This window comes from Bos taurus, chromosome 1, assembly GCF_002263795.3.
Source record: "Bos taurus isolate L1 Dominette 01449 registration number 42190680 breed Hereford chromosome 1, ARS-UCD2.0, whole genome shotgun sequence".
NCBI classification, from domain to species: domain Eukaryota; kingdom Metazoa; phylum Chordata; class Mammalia; order Artiodactyla; family Bovidae; genus Bos; species Bos taurus.
Window position 1 is genome coordinate 130,792,089 of NC_037328.1, and position 24,728 is coordinate 130,816,816.

At 47.7% G+C, this 24,728-nt stretch overlaps 1 protein-coding gene across 4 annotated transcripts; it reads left to right on the forward strand.

Moving 5' to 3' along the window:
- The first annotated feature begins 1,104 nt into the window (after positions 1–1,104).
- Positions 1,105–24,728, forward strand: NME9 (NME/NM23 family member 9). Of its 4 annotated transcripts, none has more exons than XM_059880584.1 (12): positions 1,105–1,172; positions 1,626–1,662; positions 4,718–4,775; positions 9,585–9,628; positions 11,629–11,700; positions 13,312–13,428; positions 14,497–14,572; positions 17,227–17,309; positions 19,545–19,637; positions 20,532–20,686; positions 22,256–22,395; positions 24,416–24,728. In XM_059880584.1, the coding sequence occupies exons 2-12, from the start codon at positions 1,630–1,632 to the stop codon at positions 24,511–24,513; spliced, it is 969 nt and encodes a 322-aa protein (XP_059736567.1). In that variant the 5' UTR covers positions 1,105–1,172; positions 1,626–1,629; the 3' UTR covers positions 24,514–24,728.

Sequence of the window (24,728 nt, forward strand, 5' to 3'; positions counted from 1 at the left end):
ATTCTCAACTGCCTGCTGGATCTGTTCATTCCTAAAGATGTGGTGTTAAAGTCTTCAATTATAATAGTGGTGGTGGTTTAGTTGCTAAGTCATGTCCAACTCTTGCGACCCCATGGAGAGAGGAACCTGGAAGGCCACAGTCCATGGGATTCTCCAGGTAAGAATGCTAGAATGGGTTGCCATTTCCTTCTCCAGGGGATCTTCCCAACCCAGGAATTAAACCCGGGTCTCCTGCATTGAAGGCGGATTCTTTACCAACTGAGTTACAAGGGAAGCCTTCAATTTGGGTTTGTCTATTTTTTCTTTGCAGTTTAGTCAGTTTTTGCCTCAGGTGTTTGGATGCTTTGCTGTTAGGTGCATACACAAGTATTGTTATGTCTTCCTGGAGAATTGATCCCTTTAGCATTATGTAATACCTTCTCTTTATCCCCGATAAATTTCCTTGCTCTGAAATCTGCTTTGCCTGAAATTAGTATAGTGACTCCAGCTTTCTATTGATTACTGTAGCATGCCATAGTTTCTCCACCCTTTTACTTCTAACTGTCTTTAAAAACAAACAAGCAAAAAAAAAAAAAAAAAAACTTTTAAACCTGTGCTTTATATTTAAAGTTGATTTCTTGAAGATAACATATATTGGGCCTTGCTTTTTAATCTCCTGGCAGTTTCTTTTAATTGGTGTAGATCATTCACACCATGTTTATAACTGCTTCTATTTTCTCCACTTGACTTTCATACTTCATTTTGAATTTGTAATTTTGTATTCTTTATCTTGAAGGAAACCTCTTCAGATCTGTCAAAACCTGGGAGCCACCCCTGCCCAGTATGTATTCAGTAGCAATAGAAAAGCTGCATGCCAGTCCTGGTGGGACAGAAGGGATGCAGGAATGGACGATGTAGCTCTACAGTACGTGATGCACCAGATCTGTGCTTGGTGGGTGCAAAAGACCCCAAGAGGACAAACTCTTCAGCCAATGAGTGTTTCTACAGTCCAGTCCTGACAGCAAGAGGCGGGACACCCTCCTGCCTTTGCGCTAGCCCAGAGTGGGCGTGGCTTATGTGTACTCGGATTCATTTCTTGGCCGTCTTAGTACTCCCCCCACCCCGCCCGCGCAGTGTTGCCATGACGACCGTGGCTGGGTCGCAGCAAACTGTGTGGGAAACTCTCGCTGCAGGTTGAGGACCGGGTACCTGTTTGCAGGGGCTCAGTTTCCCAGGAATAAATGGGAACAGAAGGGATGGCAGGGTTCTGTAGGCTTTTTCCGTCCAAATTCCTTGGCAGGCATTTCGGGGCCTCATGGGCTGCGTGGCCCGGCGCCCCTACTCGGGCCCCCGCGCGCGCCCCTCCTCCAGCTCCCGGTGGGGAAGGGACTCCGCATGTCCACAGAAAACCTTCTGGCGAGCGAAGAGCCCTCGGGCTTAAGCTCAGCTTTCTCCGTGGGGTGTTCACTTTGGATCACTGCGTTTATTTGCTGCCATTCATAATTAACTTGAAGGAGCGGAGTTGGGGAGGTGGGCGCTTTATCTGAAGGAGGCTCTAGGCTTGCAGATCTACTCAATGTTTTGTCGTGAGGTTGCGGCCAGAATGGCCGGAACCTTCAATAACAGAGCTTCTGTCTTCTTTGTAGAGCCATGGGCAGCAAGAAAAAGGAAATTGCCCTGCAGGTAAGTCTCAAGGCGAAGTTGGCTTCCAGCATTTGATTGGGGTGGAATAGGGGGCCGGGAGGATGGTCTGCAATGGAAAGTGCAGTATAAAAATGACTTCCCTGGTGGTCCAGTGGTCAAGACTCTGTGCTTCCATTGCAGGGGGTACAGGTTCTATCCCTGGTGTGGAAACTAAGATCTCATAAGCCGCACAGTGTGAGCAAAAAATTAAAATTAAAATGTACTATTAAAATGTGGCATATAACAATGTTCACAAATTTGAATATTGTACCCTTCTGCCTTAAAGGAATAAAAGCTTATCTTGACCTCTAATGATGACAATTTTTTGTGTGTGCACTTAAATATAAACATGAGGAGGGCATGGCAACCCACTCCAGTATTCTTGCCTGGAGAATCCCATGGACACAGGAGCTTGGTGGGCTACAGTCCCTAGGATTGCACAGAGTCGGACACTACTGAAGCAACTTAGCATGCATGCAAATATAAACATATAATCACAAACTTGGATAAAAGCTGCTTATGTTTATAATGCTTATGCAACCATGAAACTGAAACATGAATTAAAACAAAAAATAGCAAGAAAATATGAATCAGTATAATTCGATCTGACATATATTTTGTTGAGGTATAATTATGACTTGCTGAGAGAATATAAGTTCTTAGAGTCTGGGCATATGTCTGTAACTGTGCCCTTTCTGAAGACCCACTTCTCCCATCACTGCCTTCTTGAAATCATTTGCTTATTCAAAGAATGTTTTGATATTTTATGCACTATGCTTTCCTTATGGAGTGTTTTACTTTGTTTGCACCTGTGACAAGTGAATTAATAAGACAATAACTACTTATTGTCCTGGCCCTGGACAATAAGTAGTGGTTGATTCTAAAGTGATGGTTAAAAAAAAAAAAAGCAGGCATGGAAGCGGATGGATGTGGGATGGAAGGCTTTAATATCATAATGTAACGTGGGTGCCTTTTAAAGTAAACTTTACAATTTTTTCATGGTCAGGCTCTAGGCACCTCTCAGTAGATGGGCAGTGGTCTCCAGGCATCTGATTTCTCCTTTATTGTTCTCTGTGGCATCAGCACTTTACATGTGAATTTGCATGTGATTTTTAAAAAAAGAAGAAAGCAGTATCAGGCTAAGGATAGTGTGCAGGGGGCTGGATGGGCAGGGAAGGGAAGAGTTTTGGTCTGGAAGTCAAAGATTTGATGCAGTTCTTGACTGTTTTGGGACTTCGGATAAATCACATAACTGCTCTGGGCTGGAGCTTACCCATCTGTGGAAGGAGCATGTTGGGTGAATTATCCCTAAGGGCCTTCCAACACGGAGATTTTAGTACTCTAGAGTTATGAGACTTTTTCTGTGTCTGTAAATCAATTCTAAGCACCTGGTCCTATCAATTATTGCTGTGAACAATGTCCTCAGCCTCTCTGAGCCTCCTTGTTCTTTGTGTAAACAGGAGGGATGATACATACCTGGCAGCACTGTGGTGATGAGACTCCTTTAGATATGTCCAGGCTTGCGGCTCTAAGCGTTTTGCTCCATATGATTGTCTCTTCATGTGTCTATGTCTGATATTCCCTTGGAGAGTAATAACATTTGTTATCAGTTTTTTTCATGCATATTCCCCAGAGCTCTGAGTTCATTGTGGTGCTCAAAGGAAGTGCTCCCTTTTGCTGAGGCAGGGAGTGGGGGGTCGCTATGCACGGAGGCCTCTGTGTAAGCATTGCTTCTCTACCAGGTCAACTCCTTGAAAACAGTGTTCTAGGGTCTGCCAACCAGGAACCCTGTCCTCTCCTTAGGTAAGACTATTTAGGGTTCCTCAGTTGACCCAATATCCCAGCAATATAACTCCTAGGTATTTACTTACTGAAGACAAATGAAAGGGTGAATGCAAAAGATTTAACAACAATGTTCCTAAGTCTTTATTTATAAGACCCCAAATCATCCATCACGCAGAATGTGATGTTGTCATACAATGGAACGTGCTCAGGAATAAAAGTGAACAAACTACTGAGATACAATTACACAGATGAACACCCCAAATACGCTGAGCAAAAGAGACCAGCACAAAAAAAGACATGCTGTACTATTTCACTTATATGAAGTTTTAGAATCAGTAAAATTAATTTGTTATGGCAGAAAGCAGGTTAGTGTTTACCTGGGGAGAGGAGTAGGGAGTGAACGGGAGGAGACCAGAGGGAACTTTCTGGGGAGAGGAATGTTCTGCATTGTGATAGAAGTGTGGTTACCTGGGTACATGCATTTGTTAAAACTCACTCCTGTGTAACAGTTTAGTTCTGTATGTCTCACCATATATAATTCATACCTCCATACAATGTATAAAAAGACAAAAAAGCAAAAACAAATTAGTACCTCCCTGTACATGAGTTCAGATAAATGTCAAAATTTAATGTTGAGTAAAAACACAAATTGCAAAAGGAGATCTTCAATATAATACTGTTTATGCCTATTTATGTACATAAAACAATTTTATAATAGTTTTGGCAAAGTAACAAGTAAAAATGATTTTTTAATTAAAAATTTTTTTTTTAATTTTTGGCTGCACTGGTCTTCGTTGTGGCATGCAGGGTTTCTCTAGTTGCTGCCCATGGGAGGCCTCTCCAATTACAGAGCATGGCCTCTAGAGCTCACGGTCTCAGCGGTTGCCTCACATGGGCTTCTCTAGTTGTGCTGCCTGGGCTTAATTGCTCTTAGTTTCCTGACCAGGGATCAAAGCCATGTCTCCTGTAGTGGAAGGCGAATTCTTAACTATTGGACCACCAAGGAAGTCCCAACAATTTTTAAAATGAGATTTTTCTTAGGATAGTGGTTATTCTTGGGGTTGGAGGCAGGAGGAGAGAGAGGAGAAAAGAAGACTGGGCAAAGAGGGCAGCTTGAGCTGTATTTGTAAGTATTTCATTGAGAAAGAGACGGAGAGGGAAGAGAGAGACCTGACTGATAGATATTAGTAGATAACCTAGAGCAAACGCACCAAATTGCCTCCCCATGGGCACCCGCAGTAATACAGCGTCTGTTCCTCTCTGATGCTAGGTCAACGTCAGCACCCAAGAACTTTGGGAGGAGATGCTCAGTTCCAAAGGACTAACTGGTAATTTAAGATGATTTTTTAGACCCATTCTTTTCAAAATTCCTAAATGACATATTGAACCATGGAGAGAAAACCTGCAAACAGTATCATTTCCCTATAACCTTGAGCTTCATAAATAAAAAAGAAGGTAATTCTTTTGTGAATATGTACATATATGATTTCAACATCTGTTAGTCCAATTCAGGAAACTAGTCAGTACTGCCGGATAGCAGGGTTCCCTTGTTTTAGAGCTGATTGTCATGCTCAGGGCATATTTAGTGTTAAAATTACTTGAGGCACAAAAGGGGAAGGTATTGAAAGGAATAGGGGATCTCTTGGAACTCGAGGGCTGGAATGAGAGCCAGGTAGCCCAAGAGAGTGGAACCAGGGGCTGCACAGTCACTAGGAAACAGCACAGCCTCCTGGTCCCCTACCCTCCTTGTATCAATATCTATTGCTGAGTAACAATTTACCCTAAAACTTAGCAGTCTACAGCACTCAACATTTATTATCCCACAGTTTCTGTGGACCCAGAATCCAGGGGTTGCTTAAGTGGGTGCCTTTGGCTTGGGGTCTCTCACCAGGCTGCAGCTAAGGAGTCAGACCAAGAATGTCAAGGCTCAACTTAGAGTTTAACTTACTTCCAAACTTGGTCATGTGGCTTTGGCAGATCTTCAAAGGTCATTTCCAAGTCCATTCCTGTGACCATTGGCACGATATAGGTCCTTACTGGCTGTTGGCCAGAGACATCCATTTCTTGCCATCAGTTTCTCCATAAGGCTACTCACAACATGGTAGCTTCTTCCCCCCAGCCCTTCCACCCAAAGCGGGTTCAGGGAGAGAGGAAAAGAGCGAGTGAGCAAGTACACAAGAGAGGTAGATGAAAGTCACAGTCTTCGTGTAACCTAATCTCAAAGGTAACATCCCATCGCGTTTGTCCTCTTTATTTGTTAGAAGCTCTGGGTCCAGCCTGCACTCAAGGGCAGAGGCCCACACAAAGGTGTGAATCCTGGGAGACAGGGCCCACTGACAGCATCTTAGAGGATGCCCATCACAGCTGCTCCCCACTCTTCCTTTCTCTACTTCTTTTCTTCTAGAAGGGCTCTATTTTTGTGTCTGGTCAGTTCTCTCTATCAATGCACCTGCTCTGTCAACTTGTATCTGCTCTCATCTCTCTCCTTCACTGCCCCCCACACCATGACTTTAGCACTCAAATCCCCCTCCTCCAGGCCTCTCTCAAGACTCAATTTGTCTCTGCAGCCCTGTCACCCACTGTACTCTGGGGTGTGTCCTGGCCTCTAGCCTTCCAGCACATGCCACTAGTTTCCCCACTTCCTCACTGGTATCCGTGTTGTTCCTACTACCTGGAGTATCATGGACCCCAACAGACTGTAGAAATCTTTCTCCTTCTCAGGCAGCTCTAAAGCAGCCTCCTTGAATGAAATCTTTCCTGAACTTCTGTGTGGTCACTTCTACCTGGTGTCTCTAGGGCATCTGGGGTGGGACTCTGTCTCAACCTTCCAGCACACAGCCAGCCTTGTGTGGCCCCTGTGTGGTTGGGCATTCCGTGCCTGCACCCAGCCTCTAGACACAGGGCCAATGTCTTTTCATCTCTATCTGGAGCACACGTGTCCAGGCCTGGGCTGAGTGGGTACTTAATAAATGCGGTCGCATTGATCCAGGATGGGGTGTGAGTCTGGCCATACCCTATTACTTGAGGGGCTACAAAGCTTTGTTGATGGTGCCAGGTCTTAACTATTTTGTCCATATGGTTTGTCTGTGCAATCAGAACACAGCTCCTGGGTAAAACTTCTGTATCTTTAATAACAAACTCATAAGAAAGTGAGTTTCTTACTACTCATAAGTAAGAAAACCACAAACTCATCGTGTTGTGAGGATCTGCCATGTTCCAGGCACCCTATGTGATCATAGCTGCCATCTATGGAGCGTGGAATTGTTGAGCCCAGCACTAAGCGCAACACGAGGGAATCATGTAGACTGGAGGCAGCAGGGGCTCATCTGCCTCGTTCATCAGGCAGTCTCAGGAAGACATGAATCTTTCTAGAGCCAGCAGAGATTTGTGCCCAAAGTCAACCACCATCTTGGAACTCTGGTTGGCTCACTTGCATCTGCCTTCAAACATGCAAAAGTCTTTTCAGGTTTGCACACACACACACACACCCCTCCCTTTTCATTTCTCTGCCATTTCTTCCCTTCCTTCTCTGTTTGCTTCCTGCCATTCAATCTCTTCATATAGTTTCTCCCTAGTCCCCAGTCCCCAGTCCCTTCTCCCCCTTAACCACGGCAAGTGTGCCTTTGTCCCCACCACTCCTCGGAGAGCCAGGGAGTGCAAGAGGAGATGGAAAGTTGGTACAAATGACTGGGCTGACCTATCAGTGGAAACCCTGCATAGAGACTGGTAGCTAACTGTGTCCCAGTTGTTTTTTTTTTACCTGCCAGAGCTTGAAACTGTTCTCCTTAGTGGGCTTGGATACAGGGTCGTCTGAGTCTTCCAGGACTTTTTCCCAGTACGACCCAAATGCCTTTCTCTCCCATTACTGGGGTCTACTGAAATTGCTCAACTGTGAAGCTGTTGTCCTTAAGGAAGCCCAGAGCTTCATCTACCTCTGACTGGATGCTAAGGACCAAATCCCTCTCTCTTGCCACTGCTGGAGTCTAACTGCCTTTGGGACCATTTGGCTTAGACTCTCTGGTTGGTACTGGAAACGCAGAACATCTAGAATCTAGTGCACTTTCCTCCCTCCCCAAACACTCTCTCCCTGTCTTCACTCGGTTCTTTTTCTCTGCTGGGCTCAATGGTGGGTCTTCTTCACACCTGCAGGACTGTCACCCCCCTAGTCTTTCCACTTCCTTTTCAAAGTCTCAGGGATTCTTCCATTCCTTCCATCCCTCCCTTGACACTGCCACCCCTGTGTCTGGCTTCCCGATCCCTCCCAAACCCAGTCTGATTCTATCTCTGCAAAACTATGTAGCTTGGCTGAACTGACTCATACTCTTGAAATTGTGCATCTTCATTCCTAAAGTCCTTGAAAAAGCATGAACTATGGCATCAGACAAACCTCAGTCTAAAACTTGGTTCTACTCCTTGAGAATTTTTATTTTGTTTTACCTTGGGTTGGTTATCTCTTTTCTATTTCTATGGTAGAATAAAAATACCAATGTTGCTGGATTTTTTGGAGAGAAAAGCCAAGTGCAGATGGCTTAGTAAATATTAACTCTCCTTTCTAAAAACCTACTGTGAGTCCTCATTGCCTAGTAAATCAGGATGGAGCTCCTCAAACCCGCATTCCTTGCTTGTCCAGTGGTCTCTGTCACCACTTCCCACAGCCCAACCCCAGTGGCCCCTGTACACCCCTACCATGCTTCCCACCATGGGCTCCCTCTCTGCCCATCCAAGCCTGGCATTTCCACAGTGTCCAATGCAAGTCACCCCTCCACTGGGTATCCTCTTCCTAATTCTTACGGTACAGTGTTAGTGCTGCCAGTCTATGCTAACTTCAGTCATGATAATTTAGGTAATTCCTTGGCAGTCCAGTGGCTAGAACTCGGTGCTTTCACTGCCAAGGACCTGGGTTCAACCTCTGGTCAGGGAATTAAGATCCCATAAGCCATATGGCACAGCCCAAAAAAAAAGGAAAAAAAGATAATTTATACCATGTTTTATTAATAAATGTTCTCATACGATGTGAAAAATTGAAATGTGAACCTTCAAAAAGTAAAATCACAAATCGCATGCTATTAAAACTTGCAGAGCTGAGAGTTTATAAGCAGTGTCCACACTCCCTCCCCATGACTATGCACTCCTGCTGCTGAACAGAAATGCCCTGCTGTGTGGATCAGGCATGAACTCTGACTGCTGAGGTCTTCATGAAGACATCCTTTCTCCACAATGTGACCATCAGGACGTCACCATCTAGCACTTACTCGTGGTGTCTGATTGGGCTGAGTGGGTCCTGTGTGTGTCTGCTGCACACGTGTTGGCTTTGTTGCTTAGCTTCTTGCAGGCCTCGAGGTCTAGTGCCATCAGACAAGAGGGTCCCTCGTATCCAGTTCCTGCCACACTCCAGAGACCAGGACCAAGGCAGAAACAGGCTCCCCAGTTTCCACCTAGGTCTCTCTTAGGTTCACTTTCTGGGAGAACAATGTTGATTTGATAGAGTAGGTAAAATTCCCCTTTACCCAAAGCAAGTGGCTTTTAACTTGTCAGGAGGAAAGGGTAATGCTGTGTTTATTAGCTAAGAGTTGATTGTATGCTGACAGGTCACCTACTATTCCTTTCAAAAAAGATACTTTCAGTCCAATTCAAATAGTTACAGAGGGCCTCTCTGTGCTAGGCCTGAAAATTCCTTGTGGTAAAGGATGCATGTTAAGTAAGTGGTTTTCACTCTACTCACTTCATTGAGTTTAGAATTTGGAACACTGAGTTCATAAGGGAACGCTGTGTTTCCACTCTGGCTCATGCTCTGCTGGGAGAATAAATCCTCTTAACCAGCAAATGGGGCTTCCCTTGTAGCTCAGTTGGTAAAGAATCTGTCTGCAATATAAGAGACCTGTGTTCAATCCCTAGGTTGGGAATATACCCAGGAGAAGGAAATGGCAACCCACTCCATTATTCTTGCCTGGGAAATCCCATAGACAGAGGAGCCTGGAGGGCTACGGTCCATGAGGTCGCAAGAGTTGGACATGACTTAACGACTAAACCACTAAACCACCATAGCAAATAAAGATGGCCATTGGAGCGGGTGGGAGTGTGCTGGTATCGATTTTGCCTGACGTGGCCGGGCGCTCCGGTTTCTTGGTTCCCCGCAGTTGTTGACGTCTACCAAGGCTGGTGTGGCCCCTGCAAGCCCGTGGTGAGCCTCTTCCAGAAGATGAGGGTGGAGGTTGGCCCAGACCTTCTGCATTTTGCATCAGTAAGATCCTCTCTCAGCAGAATGTCGAACAACCAACGGTTGCAAAAAAAACTTAAACACTGAAAAACAGGAACAGGAAGCCTGAGGGGCCTTTTGCAGATCATGGAGAGAGTATTCATTGTGGAGTTTCTGCTGATGCCAGTTTCTCGGGGGAGGAGGTTTCCTGCCTTCCCCGCCTCCCGCAGTCCCGGTGGCCTCGGCCACCCCTGGCTCTGGAACAGGGACTGCTTGGCCACTCTGAGGCCAGTGCTCCTCCTTCTTGTCTCCTGGACACCGTGAAGCCTGGAGTCTCACTTCCAGAGCACAGGGTTTAAGATCTCTATCCTTACTCCTTAAAGGGGACTTTCAGCAAAAGTTTCCTTGGGTCAGTGGATGGAGATGGGAATCACTTCCGGAGACGCGTGTAGGAGACGCGGGATGAGCTGCCAGGGGTGAGGCTCAGCCAGTACACACGGGAGCGACGCTCGCTCGCGATAACTCTGGGGAAGCGGGGCTTCCGGGGCTTGCCCTCCTCCGGGGAGCCGGTTGTGAGGCTTCACTGGAAGAGAGCAGGAGGGGCCTGAATGGCGGGCCTTATCCGACCTGGAGGCAGAGCTCAAGGACCCTCCCGTGTCCCAGCCACTAGGAGCAGACGTGGGATGGTAGCGGAGGAGCTCCCTTGATCCGGAGCAGGAGAAGCTGTCATTTCCTCCTTATTTTATTCCTCAAAAAACTACACTGGCAACACTTTTTACCCGTATGTTGACAGGACACTTGTTAAGGTTCTGATGAAAAGACATTAGAAGGAGCAGCATGAGAGAGAAAAGCCAGGGCTCCACCTGGGGAGGGCATCACTCATGTGTGTGTGTGAGATGTGTCATGTATGTATGTGGTGTGTATGTATGTGGTGTGTGTGGTGTGTAACATATGTGTGTTATGTAGAGTGTGTGTTCTGTGTAATGTATATGTGTGATGTGTGTATGGTGTGTGTTATGTGTAATCTATGTGTGTAGTATAGTATGTGACTTATGTGCAATGTGTGTGATGTGATCTGTGTGTTATGTGTACGGTGTGTGGTGTGGTGTGTAATGTATGTGTGGGGTATGGTGTGTGTGGGTGTATAACGTGTGTGTGCACGTTGTGTGGTGTGTGTTATGTGTAATGGATGTGTATGCTGTGTGTGTATGTGGTATATGGTGTTTAGTATTGGGGGCTGTGGTGTGGTGTAGTGTGTGTGTGTGCGTGGGATGGGGATGAAGTGTATGTGTGTCGTATGTAGGGGGGATGTGGTGTGTGTGTGTTTTGCAGGTTGAGGAGTATGTATGTTTGTGATGTCTGTGTGGTGTGTGTGTGTGTGTGTGGTATGTGAGGGTGTGTGGTGTGTGTGTGTTGTGTGGGATGAGGGGTATGTGTGTATGTGATGTCTGTGTGTGGTGAGTGTGTTGTGTGTGTATGTGGTATGTGGTGTGGGGATGAGGTATAGTTGTGTGTCTGTGTATGTTGTATGGGGATAAGGGGTATATGTGTGTGTGTGGTATGTGAGGGGGGTGTGGGGTGTGTGTGTATGGTGTGTGAGGGGGTGTGGTGTGTGTGTGGTATGTGAGGGGGTGTGGTGTGTATGTGTGTGTGGTGTGTGAAGGGGTGTGGTGTGTGTGTGTGGTGTGTGAGGGGGTGTGGTGTGTGTGTGTTGTGTGTGATGAGGAGTATGTGTGTTTGTGGTGTCTGTGTGTGTGTATGTGGTATGGGGATGAGGTGTGTGTGTGGTGTGTGTGGGATGTGAGGGGGTGTGGTGTGTGTGTGTTGTGTGGGATGAGGGGTATGTGTATTTGTGGTGTCTGTGTGTGCGTATGTGGTATGTGACGTGGGGGATGAAGGGTGTGTGTGTGTGTGAGATGCGTATGTGAAATGTGTGTCCCATGCGGCTCTCCCATCAGCCTGCTGACCATCTGTCTCTCCTTTAGGCAGAGGCAGACTGTCTTGATGTGCTCGAAAGATACCGAGGGAAGTGCGAGCCGACCTTTCTGTTTTATGCCGTGAGTACCTTTTCAGTCGGGGATGGTCCCACGGCTGCACCCCTGAGTGTTCAGAAGGACGCCTCTCACCAAGAGCCCACACTATTCCCAGCAAGAGGTGCTGACTTCTCCTGACTTTATTGTTTGGCCGAGGACCAATGCCCTCAATCACGGCACTGCTCGCGGGCAGAACCCTGAGGAATCACTCTGGGCTGCAGGCCTCCAGAGCTCTGGACTCGGGACAGAGGACGATCCCCTCAGACACCTGTGCACCTTCTAGCTCATGAGCACTCTTGACTGAAGTCTCACTCCCAGCACAGAGTTTGGCGAATCCCACTGTGCTCCATAGAGGGAACATGAATGCTCCACAACATGAACGCTCCTGTATTTACCTTTGCTTCATCATTAAATATGAAGATATGCTGACATAAAGTTGGAAATGAGAAGGTCGATGGATGACAACCAGTGGTTCAGCATTTGCAAGACTACCTGGTTGCCTTCAGCTGTGACATCATGCGGGGCTCCCAGTCCCCGAGGGCCCGCCATCTCACATCTGGCTCTTGGCTTTAGGTCACCTGCCAGGCCCTGAAGACAACGGGTTGATTTTCTCCTCCTGACTCAGTACAGTGCTCCGTCACACAGTCAGGGAAACTGGGGTCTGCTCACCAGGGCTGGGGTTGTTTAGCTTGGAAACCTTCGGGCTCCTGCCCTCGGCAGCAAGTCTCACAAGTTGGAAGCTTCTGGTGAAACATCGTTTGAGCTTTGGCCTTCAGGAGGGAGATTGAAGTTATTTGATGGAACCTGGTGGGGGAGGGAGGGGGAGTGGGAGATGCTGAGATGGACATGCCCCCAGCCACATGGCATCAGAGCTCAGTGGCAGAAAAGGCATCATTACCACAGTGGTTTGCTTGCCTGAGCCTGGAGCACGCGGATTAAAGCGTCAGTTATAATGGCCATGTGGGGACATGTGGCAGCTGGTCACTGTCGTCACGCAGTGGAGGTCCCCTGAGGGTGGGATGGACACAGAAGGAGGACCCAGTGTATATGATGGTCTGTGAGTGACGGGCATGGAGACTTCTGAAGAATCAAAGATGGGAACCTCCAGTTCACTGCAAACAGCACCTCCACTGTGAGGTTCTCCCTGATCACCCCAGATGGGTTGGGAATTGATTCTTGCCCCAGATCCCAAGCACCCCTATTAATGCAATGGCCTTATCCTGTTGTAGTTGTTTCTCTGACACCACCATCGCCCTCCCCACTCCACACCCACTCACTGAGGGCGGTGTCTGTGTCTTTCCATGTTTTGGGTTTATGTTCTGTGCCTCTGTCTTGGTGTTGGGCATAGTAAGTGCTCAGTTGATACTTGTTGGATGAAGGAGCCACAGAGAGGCCACACTTAGTGACTCACAACCTATGGCCCTGGTCCTCCCCCACCTAACTCCCCGCTGCCCTGAAGGAAGTTTTGAAGGGAGGGGGACATGGGGTAGGGGGCAGAGAAGTGACTGGAAGCCGTGGGCGTGGGGTCCATGGACCTTGACCTTGGGCACACTCCCAAAGCCCTTGGACACTCGCTAGCTCTTGAAAGAGGTTGCTGTCATGTGATCTGAGTAGGACCTCTGTGCTGTGTTCCAGGGAGGAGAGCTGGTGGCGGTGGTGAGAGGAGCGAATGCCCCACTGCTGGAGAAAACCATCCGCGAGCAGCTGGAGGCAGAAAAGAGGGTGCTGGCTGAAGGCAGAGAACGGAGGGTGGTAAGTGGCCAGGCCAGCAGGTCCCTCCCCTGCCCCGCCAGTGTCCTCCCTGTTCCTGAAAAGCTTCAGTAAATGCCCACCTCAGGGGAGGTGCAAGGCCCACTGGGAAGTCTTTGAGGAAGTCATCCTCTTCATCCAGAACACTTCAGTGTCTCACCTATTTCTCGCTCATCCCCACTTCATCTCCCAACAGGGGCTTCTGTAACCCTGACAGTGAATTCAGAAATGAAAATGAAGTTATGGATCCAGGAGTGGGTTGGAGGAGTCAGCCTCAGGGGGACATCTCTCCTGGTGACCTGCCCTCCCCTTTCATTCCTGGGTTTTATTTGTGACCCCAGGGGGTTCATTTCTTTAACTAGAAAGGGGTCATTACTTTGAGAAATAGGATCAGAAAGCACTACTTGTGATTTAGGTACAACATTTTCAGGATAACATGGGCTGTGAGTTTTTCATAAAGAATCAGCAGCCTTTGAAAACTGACACCCCTTAGTTAGAAAGAAGTATTTCCTGGTGCTCTGAGCGGCTGCCACAGGAGCCTTAATGCTGTGCAGTGTCCAGTGTTCAAGTTTTCATACTCAATTCCAAAGAGCAAAGCACTGTTCTCATAGAATGGATTGGAATCAAACCATACATTTCCCCCCAGAAAACTGGCAAATTTTCCCCAAGAAAGAAAACATTTGTGCCTCCTCCACAGATAAATGATCTGTCTTTACTACTTCCCCACATAGTGTAGCCAGTTGCTTTCTATCTATTTGTATTTCAGTTCTTTGTCTGCTTGTCAACTCTCTATTTCATCTTTCTTCTTCCTTAGTTTCTACTTGATGCTCATGGAAACAGGCAGGCTCTAAACCTGAAGATCAGCGTGGATTTCCTTGTGTTCAATTGCTCTCACCCTCTACTACCGTCCAGTTACTCAAAAGGACCTTGAAAAGTTTCCAAGACTGATAATCTTGACCCTCTTCTTTTGCTCTGCATTTGGAACCTTTACTTGGCTTCTGTTGGTTGTTGAAGGTCTTTGTGGAATTTTAATCAGCTATCTACTTTCTGTCCATGACCAATTTGTACTAGATTAAAGATGAAGCTCTTTCTGATGAAGATGAATGCTTTTCTCATGAAAAGAACAATGGTGATGATGAGGACCTGGGTAAGTACAGAACCAACAAGCAAGCAAAAGGCAGTGCAGACTCGGACTTGATGTGTTTTTTAAAAAAATATATGAGTAGTAAGTTTACTGAATAATCTGAACTCTGGGGAAATAACCCATAAAACATTTAATCTCCAATCACCTGACTTCAAACATACTGTGTTAATCTCCCTCTGCTTTAATGGCATCTTGAGTGTCTTTCTGATCATGTTCAACTATAACAAGTGTGACTTTCATGACAATTACTGAGCATCAGGAAAGGCTTTCTTAATAAAGTGGAGGGGAATGATACTAATAAGGTAAATGAGGTACTAGGGTTTCCTTAGTCCTTTTTTGAGTTAAGAACTTGAGTTTCTTTAACCATTTTTCTCAAATGTGAGAAAGTCAGCTGTACTGAACCCCTTCCCTCCCCACAGCCTTGTACCTTCTTCCTCTTAGTCCCCAAGTATCAACTCATGGATTTTACACTCCTGAGCATCACTGTTCTTCCTGAGCCTTTACTGTACGAACATCTTGACCTGGCAGTGGGAAGAGAAGCTAGAAGTTAGAGAAGTTGTTCCTGGAAAGGTGGCTCCTGATGGTCCCTGAGCCACCAGAGGAGACCAGGATATGGCTCAGGAGCCAAATAGGAGAGAGGAGGAAGTTCTGATTACTGCCTGAACGAGAAAAACTGCTATTTATGTGTCGATAACAAGGACTGTCTGAAATGGATTCTAATAAGCGATGTGGTGCAGTTTAGGAGAGCAAGAAACTTCAAGTGTGAAAGAGAAGTCAGCGATTTGGCTTCCACAGGAAACATTCGTTGTCTCGTTTATGGATTATCTCTTCTTCTCTTTCCCATTATTTTCTCCTAAATCCAGTCTCTCCACTTAGGAAACTACACAACGCCTGCCCTTGCCCTTAGCCTTCCACTCCTCCCAGCTCAGCTTCCTGGTCCACACTCCTTGGGCCGCCCTCTCCTCTGTCACTGCCCCTCTGCTGCTCCCAGGGCTCCAGTGACCTTCCTGGGGCCAAATCCAGCAGGCAGTTACCAGTCAGAGCTTATGGTATCCTGCTGCAGGCTTGGCTGCCGTCCACAGTGTCTTCCTACTCAAAACCCTCTTCTTGAGACTTCCCTGGTGGTCCAGTGGTGAAGGTTTCACCTTCTAATGCAAGGGGGATGAGTTCAGTCCCTGGTTGGGGAACTAAGATCCCACATGTGCTAAGTCACTTTTGTCATGTCCAAATCTTTGTGACCTTATGGACTGTAGCTCGCCGGGCTCCTCTGTCCATGAGACTCTTCAGGCAAGAAGAGTGGAGTGGGCTGCCTCCTCCAGGGAATCTTCCAAACCCAGGGGTTGAACCCGCATCTCTTATGTCTCCTGTGCTGGCAGGCGTGTTCTTTACCACCAGCGTCACCTGGGAAGCCCTAAGATCCCACATTCCTTGTGGCCCAAAACAGAAGCAATATTGTAACAAATTCAACAAAGACTTTAAAAATGGTCCACATAAAAACCCCACAAAAACCAAAGTATTCCTCTTCTTGTCTGATGTCTGAGGCATCTCAACCTTTCTCATTTTCCTTCTCATTTTCTCTGGCCTGTCCACAGCCTCCCCTTCCTTGGCTTCTTTTCTTTTGCTCTCTCTTCAGACTGGAGTTCTTGGGCTCCTGCTCTGGCCTCTCCTCTTCTCACCTTATACCTCTGTGTGGTCTCTTTAACTGGTCACTTTCTAAGGGGATTTAAAGTCCAAGGATTCATAGGACGTTAGAAATAGTGCTCAGGGAAGAATGAACCAATTGGCTGCTTAACATGATCCACACTTTTTCAGCCCACATTTTTTAGATTTTCAGAGTCAACACAACTGATGTGAAAGTTGAAAAGAGAAAATAGGCCGTGGGGGATATAGTCTGTGGACAGCGTGCAGAGCTCACCAAGGCCAAGTCCATACAAACCGGAATCCGACAGGGATGGGTTTATGCACAGATGTGGGTTCCCCGGAGGCGTCTGTGGGCCTGAGCAGTGGACAGCAGCCATGTGGCATCTCCCTCATCACCACAGCTACTTGACCTGTGGACACAGCCACCCAGTAGCCTGGCCAGTGAGCTCTGTCTGGTGCCTGGGCTCCAAACAACAAAGCGGCTGATTCTCAGGAGAACGGGATAGAGACAGAGGAGTTTGGTAGTACGTGTCAGCCCTGAGTGGACTTGGAGCCTGGGGCAGCCACCACTGACCACATGCTAGAAAGTCAGAAAGATGCCCTGAGACGAGAACACAGTAGATTGCAGTTAGAGGCCAAGAATCATGAGGTGGGGACGGGAAGGGACCAGAGTGTCCTGGCCTGCTTCGCCTCTGTTCCAGCTCTGTCCCCTCTCCAGGCTGATTTGGTTGTTTCTGGGTTTTGCTCCTGAATCGTCTTTGATTTCCTTCTCCACCTCCCACCCTCTCCTCCCTCCCCACACTCTCCCTACCAGTTTGTGTCCCTTGCAGCCAGGCTGGGGTTGGGGTCTGGAGCCAGACCCCTGCATCCACTAGAGTCCAGGTCAGCAGAAGCTCAGCCAAGAGGCTGGGGGAGGGAGGCGGGGGCTGTGTGGAGCTGCACAGTCCCTGTGGAGAGCATCCTGAGAGCCTCCTGTGAGTCCAGGGTCTGACAGCACCATCCCCGGCTTGTTGCAGTGTCATCAGAGAAGGCCTGCACCTTGGCCATCATTAAACCAGATGCGGTGGTCCATGGGAAGACAGATGAGATTATCATGAAGGTAAGACAACGGGAGACTTCTGAGTTGGGAAGATCCCTGGAGGAGGGCATGGCAACCCACTCCATTATTCTTGCCTGGAGAATCCCCATGGACAGAGGAGCCTGGTGGGCTACAGTTCATGGGGTCGCACAGAGTTGGACATGACAGAAAGACCTAGCCCAGCAGCAAGAGAGACAACATATTCCTTACAGACTATACTTGTGTCTTCTCTGGTGGAAAACAGGGCTGGGGCATAGTGTAGCAATGTCCTAGGGGGAAGAGGCGTCTAAGGAGTTTAATTAAAATTCCAATGAGATAAATCACAATATTTATTTTTGGCTGTGCTGGGTCTCTGTTTCTGTGTGAGGGCTTTTCTCTCGTTGTGGCACGTGGGGGCTATTCTTTGTTGCCGTGCACGGGTTTCTCATTGGGGTGGCTTCTCTTGTTGTGGAGCACAGGCTCAGTACTTGTGGTGCATGCATTTGGTTGCCCTGTGCCATGTGGGACCCTCCCAGACCAGGGATCGAACTTGTATCCATGCATTGGCAGGTGGATTTCTTAAACACTGGACCACCAGGAAAGTCCTAAATTACAATTTTTAAATTAAATAAGGTCGGATATGATGAGAATGAAGGTCTCTGCTGCTTTTAATATTGTTTTTCCATCATCTTTTACTTTCAACACATTGAAATGTGAATTTGTGCTTGCTTTCAGTTCAGTTCAGTTGCTCAGTCATGTCCAACTCTTTTTGACCCCATGGACTGTAGCATGCCAGGCTTCCCTGTCCATTACCAACTCCCAAAGCTTGTTCAAACTCATGTCCATTGAGTCAGTGATGCCATACAACCATCTCATCCTCTGTCGTCCCCTTCTCTTCTTGCCTTCAATCTTTCCCACTATCAGGGTCTTTTCAAATGAGTCAGTTCTTCACATCAGGTGGCCAAAGTATTGGAGTTTCAACTTCAGCATCAGACCTTCCAATGAATATTCAGGACTGATTTTCTTTAGGATTGACTGGTTTGATCTCCTTGCAGTCCAAGTTATTCTCAAGAGTCTTCCCCAACACCACAGTTCAAAAGCATCAATTCTATGGCACTCAGCTTTCTTTATAGTCCAACTCTCACATCCATACATGACCACTGGAAAAACAATAGCTTTGACTAGATGCACCTTTGTTGGCAAAGTAATGTCTCTGCTTTTTAATATGCTGTCTAGGTTGGTCATAGCTTTTCTTCCAAGGAGCAAGCATTGTTTAATTTCATGGCTGCAGTCACCATCTGCAGTGATTTTGGAGCCCCCCAAAATAAAGTCTGTCACTGTTTCCATTGTTTCCCCATCTATTTGCCATGAAGTAATGGGATTGGATGCCATGATCTTAGTTTTCTGAATGTTGAGTTTTAAGCCAACTTTTCCACTCTCCTCTTTCACTTTCATCAAGAGGTTCTTTAGTTCTTCTTTGCTTTCTGCCATAAGGGTGGTGTCATCTGCATATCTGAGGTTATTGATATTTCTCCCGGCAATCTTGACTCCAGCTTGTGCTTCATCCAGCCTGGCATTTCACATGATGTACTCTGCATATAAGTTAAATAAGCAGGGTGACAATATACAAGCTTGATGTACTCCTTTTCCTATTTGGGACCAGTCTGTTGTTCCATGTCCAGTTCTGACTGTTGCTTCTTGACCTGCATACAGATTTCTCAGGAGGCAGGTAAGGTGGTCTGGTATTCCCATCTCTTGTGGAATTTTCCACAGTTTATTGTGATCCACACAGTCAAAGGCTTTGGCATAGTCAGTAAAGCAGATGTTTTTTGGGAACTCTCTTGCTTTTTCGATGATCCAATGGATGTTGTCAATTTGATCTCTGGTTCCTCTGTGTTTTCCAGCTTGAACATCTGGAAGTTCATGGTTCATGTACTATTGAAGCCTGACTTGGAGAATTTTGAGCATTACTTTGCTAGCATGTGAAATGAGTGCAATTGTGCAGTAGTTTGAGCATTCTTTGGCATTGCCTTTCTTTGGGAATGGAATGAAAACTGACCTTTTCCAGTCCTGTGGCCACTGCTGAGTTTTCCAAATTTGCTGGCATATTGAATGCAGCACTTTCACAGAATCATCTTTTAGGATTTGAAATAGCTCAACTGAAATTTCATCACCTCCACTAGCTTTGTTCATAGTGATGCTTTCTAAGGACCATAGGACTTCACATTCCAGGATGTCTGGCTCTTTACCATATATATGTGTGTATATCTCCTACAGATCCAGGAAGCTGGGTTTGACATTTTAACGAATGAAGAGAGAACCATGACAGAAGCAGAAATGCGACTTTTCTACCAACACAGAGCTGGAGAGGTCAGTTTTTCAGTTTCCATGTATCCAACATGCTTGCATTTCTTTCTCTTTCTCCAACATTATGTTTGTAAATTGATATTAGTTTGGGAGAAACTAGACTATTATGAAGAACAAGATTATGAACAGCAAGTGGGCCATGAAATTACTCTCAGCATAATGATTACAGGCTGCGTCAGGGAGACGTTGCTTGGCATGCTCCCAAAGATTAGAGTTTGACTCTAACTTAAGTAATGAAATAGGAATTACTGGGGGGACTCTCTGTGACTCCCAGAACTGAAGAAAGAAGGCTGAAGGAGTTGCATGAGAAGGTGTGGGGATAAGAAGAACCAAGGCAGGGGTGTGGATTTCTGAAACAAAACCTCACGGGCAGTCACTTCAGGTGCTCCTGTTGGGTGACAGATTCAACCACTTTTCATCTGTTTCTGCTTCTGACCCGCCCACCTGGGAGACAGGGTCTCCTAGCCTGGGCCCCACCTCTCAGGTGAGGAGGGTGTGTGGGGAGGGGTGGATAGGCATTGTGGTTGTCGGCCAGACTAGGACTGAGTGAAACGGGGAAGGGTCGTTCCCCAAAGGAAGCTTGAGTGCTGCTACTTGAAGAAGTGGGAAAGGTTGCAAGATGCTGCAAAGAAGTCTCAGCTGTATCCCCTGGTTTCCATGTGTGTGGTCTTCTAAATGCTATCCAACTTCTTATAATTTCATGCTCAACCCCAAACATGTCATTTCAGAGCCTCATATCTGGGTTCTCTGTGTCTTTGGGTACCACTTCCCCTCCCTGGGCTCTTCCAGGGCATGCTGGCTGGTGGTGAGGCAGCTCACGGACCCTCTCCCATCCTGTGGGTGGGATGGGCCTCTGGGGCCCCTGGCCTGATTCACTCCCTTCCCTCCCTGTGCTAGGACACATTTGAGAAGCTGGTACATCACATGTGCAGTGGACCAAGCCACCTCCTGATCCTTGCCAGGACTGAGGGCACCGAGGACGTGGTCACTGCCTGGCGAACCCTCATGGGGCCCTGTGACCCTCATGTGGCAAGGAGGGAGCAGCCTGACAGGTAATGTCAGCAGCAATGGTCCTTTCATGCATCTCAACACCTGCATCCGAGGAAGCTGAGAGCCCTGCTAGGGGCTCAGCCAATTGTGGGTAACACAGAAGGCACTCTGATGGCCATGAAGCTCCCTGTTTGTTATATGCTGGGGAGTCCCTGCCCTTTGTTATGTATTTGAGGAGACCCTGACGTCCTCCCCCTCTGATCCCACCCCAGCCCTTCAGAGGATGCCTCCTTGCTGCCTCTTGCCCTCTTCTGAAGGCTGCTGTGGGTCCAGTCCTCACTGTTCTCTCTGTAGCAGAGGGTTTGTGGTCCCAGAGCCATCTGAAACCCTGACCCAGAAGTACAGATTCCAGGGCTACACCCAGGCCTGCTGAGTCAGAGACTGAGTGGGGCCTAGGAGTCGGCTGTGTAGACTCAGCCCCCTGATCTCTTACCCCCTACTCCATACCCAAGGTGTCCTGAGGTCCCTTAGAGTCTGAGCACCCTGTTCTGCACACAGCGCTAGGCTGCCTTGGTCAGCTCCCTGGCTCCGTGTGATTGTTTAGCCTGACACCACCACTGCCAAATCCACTGTCTTGCCTTTGAAGAAGCTGAGGGAGGCCCTGCCAACAAGAAAGACATTAGCAAGAGACTAACTGCAGTTGTACTTTATAGTTGTAGGGAGCCGGGAGCATTCATGTTTGGGGCAGCTGGGGCTGATGAAAGAGCCCAGAGTTCAGATCTTAGGTTTTCTGAGCCTCGGTTCTCTCATCTATAAAATGGGGTTGTGAGCACCTATCTTGGGAGGCTGTTAGAGCACTGTGGTTAGAATCTCTCTTCTTCTTCTTGCTAACTTTGTGGTCTTGGGTCATCTGTGCTTTAATCCCTCTGTCTTAATGTCCTCATCTGGAAAATGGGAACTACAACGGGAAAGGACCTGCCTCAGATTAAGAGAGAGAAAGAGGGAACTTGGAACACTGAGATAAAGGAAATCTTATCAGTATTAGTATTATTTTAGGGAACCTTGAGGGATTAACTATGCCAATTTGTATCAAGCCCTCAGCAGGGTGCTTGCCTAGCCCCCAGTAGTAACAGCTACAAAATGACAGCTCCTGGGCTCACACCATGACTCATGCATATTTACTCCCTTTTAAAAATATTTATTTGGCTGTATCAGGTCTTAGTTGCCACACGTAGGCTCCGGAGCACAAGGGCTTCAGTAGTTGCGGCACACGGGATTAGTTGCTCCATGGTGTGTGGGATCTTAGTTCCAAAATCAGGGGTCAAACCCGCACTCCCTGCATTGCCAGGCGGGTTCTTCACCAGTGGACCACCAGGGAAGTCCTGACTCATGCATATTTAAACTTGGGGACATGACGGTCTCCCTAGTCTCCCTCACAGGGTTGCTGCACAAATGAAACAAGGTCAGAACACCGCTGGTTACCATAACCCTTGATGCCGTTCCTGGCATTTCCAGCAGAGAAAGCCACGTCACAGAAATGCTGCCTGTTGATGGGTAGCTGTGTTGCCAGAGATCAAAACATTTCTTTTCAAATGAGACCGTTCTTTCTTGTACGTTTTGGACACTGCTAGTCTCCGGGCTCAGTATGGCACAGAAATGCCCTTTAATGCAGTCCATGGAAGCTGGGACTCAGAAGACGCCCGTCGGGAACTGGCCCTGCTCTTCCCCGGTTTTCAGTTTTCAGACCAGATTCCAGAATCCGCCCCTCTGGGTAAGTCATCCAGGCAGATCTGGTCTGTATTTAATCCCCAGTGGGGATGGTGTGTGTCTGTGTGTGTGTGTGGTTTGGGGAGGGGGCGTTGGTTACTGATAGTAACTATGTGGTAACCACCTTTAGGAAAAACTGGGCCCCTTAGGAAACTTTAGCAACTGTCCTGCTGTTTTATTTTCAGAGTAACAGTGTTGCTTTTTAATATCTCATTACATTTTTTGCTGCATATTTCACTTTGAAGCCAAACTCTTGTTGCAAAGTTACTTTGCATTGGCCCCTGGAAACCACAGGAAAATGTAACTAACTTTCCAGAAGCCAATTTCCAAGGCAGAGGCCAGACAGTCGCTTGGTCACTTCCTCTGAGCTCCGCAGGCCCCACCAAGCCTTTGATGGTGTTGCCGAGAAATAGAGGGTTATACAGAAGTACCCTCTGCCTGGAGCTGCTGTGGCTCTCGTATCCCTCTGCTGCTGCTAAGTCGCTTCAGTTGTGTCCGACTCTGTGCAACCCCATAGACGGCAGCCCACCAGGCTCCCCCATCCCTGGGATTCTCCAGGCAAGAACACTGGAGTGGGTTGCCATTTCCTTCTCCAATGCATGAAAGTGAAAAGTGAAAGTGAAGTCGCTCAGTCATGTCCGACTCCTAGCGACCCCATGGACTGCCCAGCCCACGAGGCCCCTCCGTCCATGGGATTTTCCAGGCAAGAGTACTGGAGTGGGTTGCCATTGCCTTCTCCGCTCGTATCCCTCAGCCCCATTTGGGAAAAGTGTGCTGGGCTTTTTTGGAGGTACCCCTTCCAAATCCGGGTGAGAAACCCATGGGGCTCAGAGCACATGTGACCCGCCCCACTCCATGAGTGGGAGAACAAGGCCTGTGCTGCCCCTGCCGAGTTGCACATCTCTGTTTGAGCCTCAGGTGAGGTGGAAGGGGCCAGGAGTGAACATCCTGGGAAAAGCAAAGGATGTGAAGGTGGCCTTTTTTGGAGAGGGCTGCCTGCAGATCTGAAACGGTAATAACCTCTGTATGCCTCCATGTTAGGGGTTTTCACCCAAATACTTCCCTAAATGTTTATGTTCATCATGGTCTCCTCAAGATCCACAACCAGCCAAGTAAGAATAAGTGGTCCGAAGGCAAGGAAGGGAAGGGTGAGATCTGACCCCTGCTGGCCCTTGTTTAATCCTGGTGCGGCCTACTGCTGGCTGAGGGACAACTGGGAGTGAGATGGAGTTTAGGGAGGAACTCTCGCCCTGGTGTGGGCGGTACTGGGAAGACCAGCTTGCCTCTAGGGACCTGTCCTCACAGACAGCCCACCATGTGAGTCAGGGGACCTCCTCATCCGTTTGGGGTAGTGACTGGAACAGGTAGGTATGACTCTGGGGAAGGAGGAGAGGGAACTGGCTGGGGAACACTCACTGGGGAGAGCTGGGAGAGTGTGAGCCTGACCTCCCGTGATGAGGAGCTGAAGGGTCTGGGCCTGGATCACACCTGGGTGTAAGTGCACAGCTTCCCGTGGGGATGACCCGGAAGTAGCCTGGTTGGGGTGCGAGTGTTCTGCCCTTTTCTGATGTATGTGCTGCACCTTCTCAGCCATCAGGAGCAGAGTGTGCTTTCCGTGTACTCAGCACTTTTTCTGGGCCCTGGAGACAGAGTCCTGGGTCTGAATCCTGCCTCTGCTATTTATTAGCAGAATAACCTCAGGAAAGTTACTCTTTTGGACCTCGGTTGTCTCATCTGTGAGAGATGATGAGACCCGTTATAGCCCCATAATCATCATCTTTCTCAGAGGGTTCTTGTGACACTCATAGCCTGGGGCCCTGACACAAATGCTCAGCCAGAGTCACTTCCTTTCCTAATTCTCCCCTAGTCCCTGACCCACATACTAGGACCTCTTTGCTGCTCTGTTCACCCTGACCCCTAGCTTCACTGTCTATCTTTCTGCTGTTCTGTGGTGGACAGTCTGTGGGTGGGGGAACAGGACTGGCCTGCTGTAAGAATCCTACAAAATGCCTGTCATCCCACAGGCCATGAGGCTGAAGGAGCGGAGGGCCCCAACAAAATGCTGTGCTCCCCGGAGGATGTGGATGAGGCAGCCCGTGACCAGAGTGAGGCCACAAGCTGAAGTCGGAACGTTTATATCTGCTGCACATAAGGAAACTTCCAGAACTGGAACTTCCTCTCTTGAGCACCGATACTATCTTGATTTAGCTATCCTTCATGAATAAAAATAATGGTATCCACTTTCCTGCCTTACTAAACAGTATGAATGTGGAATATGTACTTTTGGGGGGCCATCTTTGACATTTTTAGAAAATAAATGGACATCAGTTTATTGAA

What these genes read in the sequence shown, in the direction of transcription:
- NME9 (XM_024983785.2), top strand. Translation starts at nt 1,630, where the DNA reads ATGGGCAGCAAGAAAAAGGAAATTGCCCTGCAG. An exon ending in CAGTTCCAAAGGACTAACTG is followed by an intron (nt 4,776 to 9,584) that starts GTAATTTAAGAT and finishes GGTTCCCCGCAG; the next exon opens with TTGTTGACGTCTACCAAGGC. An exon ending in CGACCTTTCTGTTTTATGCC is followed by an intron (nt 11,701 to 13,311) that starts GTGAGTACCTTT and finishes GCTGTGTTCCAG; the next exon opens with GGAGGAGAGCTGGTGGCGGT.